The sequence below is a fragment of the Hyperolius riggenbachi genome, chromosome 5 (genome assembly GCF_040937935.1).
Source record: "Hyperolius riggenbachi isolate aHypRig1 chromosome 5, aHypRig1.pri, whole genome shotgun sequence".
Classification (NCBI taxonomy): Eukaryota; Metazoa; Chordata; class Amphibia; order Anura; family Hyperoliidae; genus Hyperolius; species Hyperolius riggenbachi.
The window spans coordinates 94,552,985-94,565,678 of NC_090650.1; the positions used below are offsets into that span (position 1 = coordinate 94,552,985).

Consider the following 12,694-nt stretch of genomic DNA (forward strand, 5'->3'; position numbering starts at 1 on the left):
CGTGGGCGCACAATAGCGGTGAATCGATCCGCGCGGACAAGCAGGTTAGAAGCGCCGGCGGGGACGAGCGGGAATCGATCCGCGCGGACAAGCAGGGAAGTAGCGGGGGTCGATCCGGCGGCTAATTGGCCGCCAGATCGACCAGTGTATTCCCAGCATTAGGCCTTTCCCTTATATTAAAAGAAATCGCAAGAATGGATGAAAAAGCTTAGATTATTAGTGGCCACCATAATGCCAGGTAGATTTACTGCCAGATCGATTATTTCCAACAGATCCGATCTGATTTCCAACAGATTATTTTCTGATCAATTTTCCATTCACTTCCATGGAAAATTGATCGGAAATCAGATTGGACATGCTGGGAATAATCGATCTGCCAGCAAATCTCATCGTGTGTACCTATCATAAGTGTGTTTTCCACATGATCTGATTGCCGGGAATGAGACTCACACGCGATGTGTGAAAACAATAGTGCATGCAGCAAAGTTCTTTCCCGCATGAGGGATCGCCACTATGGAGAGACAGCTGATTGATTAAAGTGGTCATATCTGCAAACAGTGTTAAAAAGGGAATACAGCTTGGATTAATAATTATCATCTTAGTATTTTTATAGCACTTTTCTGTCAGACTCCAAGCCCTACTGAACACATGCCTGCCCAAAATAGTATATACTCCCCCCCCCCCCCCCCCCCCCAAAAGAAAAAAAAATCATGAATTAACATTCTGAGAAAAATAATGTGCACACACATCACTTTAAAAAGGCTACCGCCTGTCATACTGATCAGGAAAGTGAGAGCACCTTCTCCACATGCTTGCTCTGGGCCAATGACAATGCTGGCTGTATGATAACAGGACTAATCACTTTCCAAATCTGTAAACAAAAAGAACCTTTCAGTCAATTGGGTGTATTAAATTTTTTATAAACACCCCCACCCTTACCTGCGAGATTATTATATGCAAACCCACAAACCTTTTAAAGTGGACCTGAACTCTTGCAGAAGACGGAAGGAAATCCTAGAGAAGTGCACCCTGTATCTACTTAAAAATGTAGTCTGTCTAATTCCTACTCATCTGTGACTTATCAAAAGTTATAATTCGATCCCTCGGCTGTGTCAGCTGACTGCCACAGCAGAGCAGCTAATTTGTAAACACAGGATGTTAACATGTCTGCTTGCATGAAAGCAGGAAGTAGACTGCAGATTTATTGCAGGATTTCTATCAATTATAACAAAAACGTTTTTCCTTAAAAAGTTATGCTGTTGCTTATCTTTTAAAACAGAGGAAGTTCTGAGTTCAGGTCCGCTTTACAAGAGGCAATGTCCCTACTTCGTGGATGTGGCCAAATATGTGCCAAACACAAGATGCCCACAGAAATAATCGCCCAATACTGTGACAAACTTGGCACAAAGACAGCCACATGTTTACATTACTCCATGTGGAGTAAAAAAAATAATAAATTTTTCTTCAACCAGGGATGAAATGTTCCAGGACAAACACAGGCAAGTTCTAGCCCAACATATCTCTCCCTCGCCCCTCCCACAAGGAAAAAAAATGTATGCGAGTCACTACTGCTAATACAGAGATATGTTGCAATGCAAAGCTGCCTGTAATCCCCTCGCTGATCTAATACACTGGAATCTGATTGGTCACTGTAGATTAGCAAAGCCATTTAACCCTGAGTGGCACAGTGTAAAAAGGTTTGGAACAGGAGAGTGATGCAAAGCCAAAAAGCTGCAGGATTCCTGCTCACATGGCTTGCTTTTAACACCTTTACATAGGCTGCTTCCGGTCTCATGGCCAAATTTTATTTAAGTTTTTCTCGCTCTTTCAACTTGCAAGTTAAACTTGGATATATAAAATATCACTTATTTCCAGGCAAAATTCCTAAGTGGACCAAATCTAGTGAGCGAGGGTGAGAGCTCTTGCACACTACATGTGATTCCGATTTGCGATTTTGATGCAATTCTAATTTATGCACTGCATGCTATAGCATCCAGGGAAAATTGAAACCGCAAATAAAAAAAATAAAAAAAAAAAAAAAATCGCAAATCGGATCTGCAGTGTGCCTGAGAGAGAACCTGAAACACTTCTCTCAATGGCCTTAATTCTGGTAGTTATGTGCAGTTATAGGTAAATATTTCTTTTTGTTGGTAAAATACCTCATGCGGTTTTTTCCCTTTTTTGGGGACAATTCTGAAATCTTTTTCCGCATTTCACAAAATGTGGTAAAACGTACAGAAAAAAAGTACGGTAAATGCGGAAAATATGCGGTATTTCAGCAGTAAATAAATAGAATAGTCTTATTGTCAGCGCTGCATAATATGTTGGCGCTTTATAAATATAATAAATAAATATTGTCTTCCATAACTCAAGATAGTCTTTGGAAGATTCTTTTTTGACTATGTAGCAACCTATGGAAATTATGTATAGGCATTCCCTATAATATATATATATATATATATATATATATATATATATATATAATATATATATATATATATATATATATATATATATATATATATATATATATATATATATATATATATATATATATATATATATATATATATATATATATATATATATATATATATATATATAAAAATTCCAGTAAATATTTGGAGTTTTATTTCTACTATTCTTTTCTATTACACAGCCAGAATAATAATTACACTAAAACAGGAATAGGACCTCCACTAAAAACTGCATACAAATTGACTTTACCGCCAGGTACAGGCAGGCCTAAGGGCCCGTTTCCACTACAGGTGGTGTGATCACTGCACGCACTGCTAGGAAAATGCAACCAATTCACATCAATGGAGTCGTTAACATTAACGCGAATTGACCTACATGATCCGGCACGATGTGACGAGGGGGGGGGGGGGGGGGGGTGGGGATTATGGATAGCATGCTGCAGTTTTCCGGAGCACATATCAGAGTCCCCAGAGTCACTGACGGTACGCCGCCTCCAGTTGTACGGCCGACAACCGGAAGTACCGGCGGGAGGATGCAAGGAGATGCGGTGATCCCCTCGCATCCTAAACGCCAATGAGAAAGGGCCCTTAAACTAATCGGTAAATCACAAAATACAGCACATTTTACCACATGCGGTAAACCTGACTAAAACCTACCAGAATAGCAAACTGCTTTCACAGCATGCAGAAAAATACCACATATGCGGTAAAACGGATGGTAAGCGTACCAGAATTGAGGCCAGCGTGTTGGGTGTTTTTTTAACCACCACACGCAAAAACTTGTCCAAGAATTGTTCTGCAAGGTTGCTATTGAGAATCTAGCAGCAGATCGCACAGCAACAAAACTAGCACAATGCCTTTACATACCCACCCTGCCACCAGTGCTCCGCCCATCTCTCCTCCCCTTCCACTGAGCAGTGTACTTAGTTGGGTAATGAGCACTGTATGGGCAAGCTTATTGGCTTATAACAGTCGCCGTAATGATTAGACCGATTGTGGATTGAGCCTGTGTGTCAGCCAAATAAGAGCTTTGCACCAAATTTCCACACAAATCAAATGAGATCTGCTGAAGAAATGTAATGGTGATTTTGAACCAGAGCTTTAACATTTTGATGTATTGAGGTGTGAGAAGTAGAAGTAAAAGAAAAGAAATTTGGAAACGTTGATACAGTATGATAAAATAGTTTATGTCGGTGCAAAATACAAGCTTCTCAGCTTTCTTACAAAATGCCTGTCATTCTATGCGCTCCATTCTTGCCATGGGCTCTGTCAGGCTGCCAAACATGCATGGCTCACCAGATCGGTGCTGTGACCTACGGCAATCCAACAATACTGCATACAAGAGATTCACAAACCATCTCAGAGCTGGGAGCTTCACATTAAAAACATACAAAAAAAAAAAAATACAAAAAAAACACAACAGCGTTTCAAGACTGCGAAAGACATTGAAGACTCCTCTTGTACTTTAATTCTTTTAAAAATGCATGGCAAGTCCTTAGCAGTGGAAAACCAACAGCACAACAACATAACAATACAGGCTGCTTAAAGAGAAAAGGAAGAGAGTAAATACAGCAGGGAAAGAGGGGGGCTGACAGATATACAAGACTGAGTAATTTCGCAGTTGGCAGGAAAGTTTCAGGCAGCCCAATTGACAAAGTTCCTCTGATTATAGGACTTGTGACAGAGTCCATAGTTCTACTGAAAATATTACAGGATTTGTGACGTTGTATAGAATATGTACTGAAATAAGCATAAAACCATTATCTCTCAGGACAGCCATTTCCCTGTACATAGCAGGCAGGAGCTTTACATGTGCAGCTTCTGAAGTGACTCGTGTAGTTGGCGACAGCAGCATTCTAGGAAGGCACCACAAACTGCAGGCTTTGCTCTGTTTCTATCTCTCCAAGTAATTGGACTGTCTTAAAGGGGACCTGATGTGAGAAAAACAAGAAGGCCGTTATCTTATTCCCTAACAATGCAATTGGTCTGACTTCTGTGCCGATGCTCTGCCTCTAACCGATAAGGCAGGGGTCACACTTGAGCAAATCCGCTGCAGACAAAAAACACATACAGAACCACATATAGTTTATGGTGCTATTCCAGAGGGATATGAGATTTCACATAGCATTAAAAACTAAACCCGACCTGTGCTTCTTTCCCACACAATGCATGCAATTTTCAATAAAAATCAATGGCTACTGTATAAAAAACAAACAAAACAAAAAACAAGTTAAAATGCTGTGGGGGAAAAAAAACAAAAACGAACTCACAATTGTGCAGCAAAACGATTGCGAGGAATCATCTGCGATTCCCACACATGCAAGAGTAATCTTTCCCTAATCCCTGGTACACACCATGCAATTTCCCGTCAGATAGATGGGTCGTATAGATAATTTCAGACAGATCCGATCTGATTTTCTATGGTTTTTGTAGAATGCAGGGCAGGTGCTTCTCTGCACAACTTTGCTTACAGCAGAGGAGGAGGTGAGCCGATGACAGCCGGGTGCTCACCAAAACTAGCCGGGTGGAGCACCCAGCTAAAAGAGCCTGGGGAGAACACTGAAGCTACTGAGAGGATACCGGGCAGGCTGAATTAAGCTCATGAGAGGATAAAGGGCAGGCTGAATGAAGCTACAGCAGAGCGAAGGGGAATCTTAAAGAGAACTGTAGTGAGAGGTATCTGGAGGCTGCCATATTTATTTCCATTTAACCTCCTCGGCAGTTATCCCGAGCTAGGGTCGGGGCGGAAAACCACAGCTAAGAGCAGTGATGCCGACCTCTGCTCGGGGTAGCTACCGGAGGCTGAATGCAGAGCAATGCGTGCAGCGGGAGCGTTTCTACATACCTTTCGGGAATCGCAGGCTGTAGTCATGACGACAGCCGGCAATTTCACTTTAGAGTTGCAGCGCCACCCAGAGGATGGAGGCTTAACTGCAGCGCTAGAGCCAGGGAGGTGAGTGATTGCTGGGCTGCTGCAGATCTCCCTGGCAGCATGATTTTTTCCAGGTTTTAGTGTCTGAAAGGGTGCAAAAAAATTGCACCGCTTTTAGACCCTAAATCCGAAAGAATCGGAAAGCCAAGGGGGTTAAGTAATACCAGTTGCCTGGCAGCCCTGCTGAGCTATCTGCCTGCAGTGGTGCAAATCACCCCAGAAACAAGCATGCAGCTAATCTTGTCAGATCTGACAAAAATGTCAGAAACGCCTAATCTGCTGCATGCTTGTTCAGGGTCTACGGCTAAAAGTATTAGAGGCAGAGAATCAGCAGCATAGCCAGGCAACTGGCATTGCTTAAAAAGGAAATAAATATGGCACCCTCCATATACCTCTCACTACAGTTCTCCTTTAAAAACTTCAAGGTTGCCGGCTGGCCATTGCTGCAGGTGAATACTTGTGTGGCTCCTCCATGTACAGCAGCCCACTCTCCACAGTGACATCCATGCACTGGCAGTTCCCAGTACAGCTTCCTTGAGCAATCAGCACCCCATCTGTTGACGAGACAACATTTATATTACACTTATTTCCTTTTACACAATGCAAATTGCCTGGCTGTCCTGCTAATCCTCGGTCTGCAATACTTTTAGCCATAGACTCCGAACAAACATGCAGATCAGATGTGACAAAAAAAAAAAAAAAAAACACAAAAAAAAACCCTGACAAGATTACTTGCATGCTTGTTTCAGGTGTGTGATTCAGACACTACTGACCAGAATGCTTAGCAGGGTTGCCAGGCAACTGGTATTGTTTAAAAGGAAATCGATTTGGCAGCCTCTGCATACATCTAATTGCCCACTGACCCAAGTTGCTAAAATCCACTCAGTAATTTTAGTTTTGGATAGTGTGAAAAGGAATTAGAACCCCTTTAGGACTTTGTAGTGATTTTCATTTTTCAAATTAGGATTGCTCATTTTTTCAAAAACTACAAAGCAGAGGGTGGAAAGTTTCTAAACCAGGACCCAGAACGGTTTCATATCAAAAGCTAGGAAGCTATGAGAGGTCGCGTAACTTAATGCTGGGTACACACGGTGCGTTCCCGCACTCTATGCCCCCGTAGATTCCCGGCCGTTCGATTTCCGAGCACATTTCGATGATAGTTAGGTCGATTCTAATGCAAAGTATGCCATCGATCCATCGAAACGGGAATCGGACATGTCGGAAATAATCGATCGGCCAGGAATCGAGTGCGGGAACAGTGTGTATCCAGAAGGATATTCTGCTATTGGCAAGATATGCTTGGAAACTAGAGGTTCCTACTCAAACAATCATTTAAGAAAAAAAAAAAGCCTGATTAAATATGTATCACACCGAGTACTTCAAGAAAGCTGACAAAGGCCTTTTTAAAAAACACATTCTGTGTCACTGATTAATAAGATTGCAACCAAAACATCAGAGAATAAAGATGGCATCCGGCAGTCACCTGACTACTGCCCGCCTGCATCCGGCAGTCACCTGACAGCTGTATGTCTATCTTGCTGTCACCTGACTGCTGTAGGTCTGCATCTTGCTGTCACTTGACTGCTGACCAGAAGATGCAGCTCTAACAGGTCAAACTTCTCACATCACTCCAACCACTTCATAAAAGCACAGTATAAATTAAACCCTAATCAGATTTTCTTGCCTGCATTTATGTTAGCTAAATATCTTGTGTTTACCAAAAGGGTAAACTATAATGACAAGGTTAAACCAGGTGGTAACATGCACACATTACAGGCTTGCTGTAGCATGTTTGTGGCCGCACATCACAAAAGCTTTAGTGCGTACATTTGTCATTCTCCTTTAAAGAAAACCTGAACTGAACTTTAAAAGTTAAAATAAGCATACACAAGTCATACTTACCTTCCATGTAGTCTACTCCTCAGTGTCTTTCTCCTGTCCCGCGCCCTGTTTGTTCACTGTGATCAAGGGGATTTTCCGTCCTCCATTTTGAAAATGGCCATTACCCATAACAGCTTTCTGGTCAGCAAACAGTTAAACTGTAACATCGCCCACTTGAGCCATAGGGAAACATGGACATTACCTGGTACATCAGTTTTCCTCTCAGCTATAACTGTCTGCAACTGATATTTTACTGACAGCAACTGATATATTTCATATCTGACAAAATATTGTCAGAACTGTAAGGGATTATTGTCAGAAGAAAATGATGAGCTTCTGAGAGGAACCGATGGCAAGGTAACTATGTAATGTTCATTTAAAGTTACCTCATGTGTTTATTATAAATATTTTTACTCAGTACAGGTTCTCTTTAAGCTAAACTTAGCGGTTTTAATAATTTCCCTATTCGGCTACCCTTACCCAATCCTCCCAACTTAAATCATACCTTAAAGAGAACCCGAGGTGTGTTTAAAGAATGTTATCTGCATACAGAGGCTGGATCTGCCTATACAGCCCAGCCTCTGTTGCTATCCCAAACCCCACTAAGGTCCCCCTGCACTCTGCAATCCCTCATAAATCACAGCCGTGCTGTGAGGCTCTGTTTACATCTGTAGTGTCAGTCTCAGCTGCTCCCCCGCCTCCTGCATAGCTCCAGTCCCTGCCCCCGTCCTTTCCCTACAATCAGCAGGGAGGGAAGGGATGCAGGCGGGGACTGGAGTTCTGCAGGAGGCGGGGAGAGCAGCAGACTGACACTATAGAGATAAACAAAGCCAGCTCTGACAAGCTGTTTGTCAGCAGCGTGGCTGTGATTTATGAGGGATTGCAGAGTGCAGGGGGACCTTAGGGGGGTTTGAGATAGCAACAAAGGCTGGGCTGTATAGGCAGATCCAGCCTCTGTATGCAGATAATATTCTTCAAACCCACCTCGGGTTCTCTTTAAAGAAAACCTGAACTGAAAGTTAAGTCAAAATAAGCATACACAAGTCATACTTACCTTCCATGTAGTCTACTCCTCTGTCTTTCTCCTGTCCCGCGTCCTGTTTTTTCACTGTGATCAAGGGAATTTTCCGTCCTCCATTTTGAAAATGGCCATTACCCATAACAGCTTTCTGGTGAGCACACTGTTAAACTGTAACATCGCCTACTTGAGCCATAGGGAAACCTGGACATTACCGGGTACATCAGTTTTCCTCTCAGCTATAACTGACAGCAACTGATATTTTACTGACAGCAACTGATATATTTCAGATCTGACAAAATATTGTCAGAACTGTAAGATTATTGTCAGAAGAAAATGGCAAGCTTCTGAGAGGAACTGATGGCAAGGTAACTATGTAATGTTCATTTGAAGTTACCTCATGTGTTTATTTTAAATATTTTTAATCAGTACAGGTTCTCTTTAAAGGGAACCTAAACCGAGAGGGATATGGATTTTTCCTTTTAAACAATACGAGTTCCCGGGACAGTCCTGCTGATCTCTTTGGCTGCAGTAGCGGCTGAATCACACACCTGAAACAAGCATGCAACTAATCCAGTCTTACTTCATCAGAGCACCTGATCTGCATGCTTGTTCAGAGACTGTGGCTAAAAGTATTAGAGACACAGGATCAGCAGGAGAGTCAGGCAACTGGTATTATTTTAAAAGGAAAAATCCATATCCTTCTCAGTTTAGGTTTTCTTTAAAAAAGGAACCAGAGGTGAGCGATATGAAAGCTGCCATGTTTATTTCTTGTTGATAATCACCTGGTCTGCATGCTTGTTCTGGGTCTGTGAGAATGTACTAGGGCTCTTAACGAAAAACTGCAATGCGTTCCGATTTTCACCAATTCTTTTTACCAGGTATAAAAACAAAAAACAAAACAAACAAAAAAACAACCTAATACAGTCCCAATTGCGTGAAAAAACTGCAGTATGCTGGACACCCTCCCCCACCCCATAAAAACAAACAGGGTAAGCCCCAACCGACATGCTAAATCACGGAGACCTTGCGATTAGCAAAACGAGAGTGCTCCAATATTCGAATCTGAGCACAGCTGGTGGAAAAGAACCCTAAAGATACCCATACAAAATGATTTTCCGTCGAAACAACAGATTCGATTACTGATCGAATCTGCTGTGTAATAGTTACGCAAAATGTTGACCGATAGATTTCCACCCAAAATCGATTCAGTCGATCTGTCCATGCGGAAAATTTAGCTCAATCACCAGCGACGTTAGCAGCGTTTGATACGGCAACAACTGACGTAGCAGTAATATCACCTGTTGGCGTAAGTCCCCTGGTCCCCTCAGTCTCTCACTTCTTCTGACTGCTTCTCATCTCTTCCTGTCCCATCCTATAGGAAGGCGAAAGTTCAAACAGTACAGGGTGCCCTACTGTTTGGACTTCCGCTTGTCACAGGACGGGACATGAAGAGAAGATGGAGGAGGACGCTGGAAGAAGCAAGGACCCGGGGGCTCGCGCCGACGGACAGGTGATGTATTGCTGCTGGTTAGGGGAGCAGGGGCGGCGAGGTAGGCGGCAGTTCCACAGGTTGTGAATAGATTTCATGCTGAAATAGATAAAAAAAAAATCTGTGTGCAGTGTATGGGCAGCCGTTAGATCCCTCTGTGATCAGATTAGATCAGAGAGGGATCTATCTGTTGGTCAATCTGGTGGCAATCGACCAGTGTACGGCAGCCCTTAGGAACACAATCAGGAGAACGGCCAGGCAACTTGCATTGTTTAAAAGGAAACAAGTTAGCCTCCACATCATCCTCCTCCTCTTCCCCCCTCCCCCTACAAAACAAAAAAAAAAAACAATTCTAACCAATACTCTACTTTCGATTGTCTTTATCCCAGTGCAAATCCAAGCACTATTCAATCACAGCTGAAACTTTCATTGCAGTGTTTTGGTTACTTACGCATAGCCAAAAGGCTGGCAACTCAATTAATCAGCAACTGTAGGGGATACCTGTGCCCAAATTAATCCTGCAGGTGCCAAAGGTCTATATCAGTCACCCTATCTTAGTTTAATTCACAGTTTGTGCATCGTATTCCGAGGTCAAATACTAAGCAGCTCTTCATTTCTGATCAACAAATCAAATGATCAGATTGTCCAAGAAAAAGTGAATTTTGCTACAAACCAATTGGAAACGCATACAACGCATTTGATTGGTCATTGAGCATTTGGGCATGCTAGTAAAAAAATGCATGCATGTAATGCTGTGTGGAATATAAAACTATTGATCAATGAAAGGTCAAAGAGAATAGCTCAAAGTGGACCTAAACTCTTGCACAGGACAAAAAGGAAAACAGAAATGCATCCTGTATCTATGTAGAGTGTTTAGCCTGTCTAATTCCCACTCATCTGTGACTAATCACCACTGTAAACCGATGTCTCAGCTGGCTGCCTCAACAGAGCAGAAAATTTGTAAACACAGGATGTTAATCCCATGTCTGCTTCCATGAAAGCAGGAAGTAGACACTGCAAGATTTAGATCACCTGTAACAAAAAGGTGTTTCTCTAAAGCTTATTATGCTGTTGCTTATCTTTAAAAGCAAAGAGGAAGTTCTGAGCTCAGGTCCACTTTAAAAACAAAAGCTGCATAAAGCGTTAGAAATGCAACAGTGCATGCTGACGTGGCATATGGTCCGATCAGGTACATTGATCAAAACAGTCTACTGTCCCCCCAAGACCCAGATCTTCCCAGTGTTCTCCCCAGGCTCTTTTAGCCGGGTGCTACACCCGGCTAGATTTGGTGACCACCCGGCTGTCATTGGCTCACCTCCTCACCACCTCCTATGCTGTAAGCAGAGTTGCCCTACATTTTCATCTCTACCCACCCAGCTGCTTTTTCATGCCACCCGGCTACTATTTCATGCCACCCGGCTGGAAAATAATTCTGGGGAGAACACTGTCTTCCCATGTGTACACGCTTTTAAAGAATTCCTATATACGGCAAATAATTGGCAGAATCCTATGGCAAGTTTCTTTTCCCCCTTTTTTAGTGGGGAGGGGTATTAAAGAGCAATGCGAAGTTAAAAACAAAGTTTGGGCTCAAACCCACTTGCACCCTTTTCTAAGCGCTAGTGATTTGAAAAAGCTCTTGCTAATGCGATGCTATGGGGGATTTTTATAAAATCACATTGTTTAAGTGGGATCACACCCATAGCATTACATTAGCAAGAGCTTTTCAAATCACAAAGCGCTCAGAAAAGCGACCGTAGTTAGTTACAGTCTAGTGTAATGGATAACAGAGGCGCGTAGTGACCTTAAGACTGCACTGTGTGTACTCCTGTTAATTATCACCTAAGGAAGCGGGAATATACCCATGAAACGTGTTGCGAATATACCCTGGAGTGTAACAATAAATCTACTTTGTTTTTTGAATACAGAGCTTGTTGTGTCTGCTTACAGGAGGTAAGTCCACCAACTGCCTCCAAAGCATTTTTAAACAATTGATTTCATCCTTTTGGCGCCTCTGTTTTCCATTACACTAGACATAATATCCACCCTTGGTGGAGGGGGATACCCCTTGTTCTTCCCATCTACAGAGAGCGACTTCCTAACCCTGAGTGAGGACAGGAAAATCTCCTCACCTGCCTATTACAGTGGTTGCCTGGAAGTAACCCTGGTTTGTGAGTATAACTTTGTACTCTTTTCTATTTTACCCATTTATTAGTACCTACTACACTATATTTGGCTCTCGGTTCTCTCTTTTTATATATACTAGTGGGTTCCAGGCCTTTATCAGATTGGATGCAGGAAAACAAAACAAAAAACAAAAACACCTGAACACAACCCCGTCATAAATCATAAACACTAGTTATGAGGAAAAACACACATACTATCACCTTGTTGCTACGCAACCCATCAATGCAGTACCTATAACCTCCACTAGCAGCCATAACATGCAATGAATGGATATGACAGAGAAGGCAAAAGATTCACAATTCCTGTCTCAAAGATAAATGACAACCAATTACTTGAATTAACTTATAGACAAAGGCTAGCAGTAGAGCAGCTAACTTTCCTAAAGCTAAGCTGAAGGCGTTCACACGTCTGCATATGTAATCTTTCCTCATCCATACCCATAAAGGGAAAACAATCCAGTTCTATTCATCGCGGGGGGCTCCATTATGTCAGATCAGCTTTTTGCTAAGGGAAGCTCTTTTGTTTCAGAATGCACTGGTAAATAAGGTGGTGAAATTGTGCGCAGAACAAGACATGCGGATAGCGAGCTGAATATACAGATCACGCTGAGGTGATTCTACTAGTGGGGTCTCCATGTGCAGCCAGATGTGAGGCAGGCAGTTGTGAAGAGATACCAGCCTGTGTTCACAGACATGGCTGGAAATCTCCTT

The 12,694-nt window shown here is 42.4% G+C and overlaps 1 protein-coding gene across 5 annotated transcripts in view; it reads right to left on the bottom strand.

Moving 5' to 3' along the window:
• The window catches only part of IGF2BP3 (insulin like growth factor 2 mRNA binding protein 3), a 194,502-nt gene that overhangs the window by 106,776 nt on the left and 75,032 nt on the right, over positions 1–12,694 (bottom strand). Inside the window, exon 1 of one of the 5 annotated variants that reach the window (XM_068236013.1) lies at positions 800–871. The exons of the other annotated variants lie outside the window; for them this stretch is intronic. Coding sequence (XP_068092114.1) covers positions 800–810 — 11 coding nt within the window. The 5' untranslated portion in view covers positions 811–871. Of the gene's footprint in view, positions 1–799; positions 872–12,694 lie in introns of those variants that run through there. 5 annotated transcript variants of the gene reach the window in all.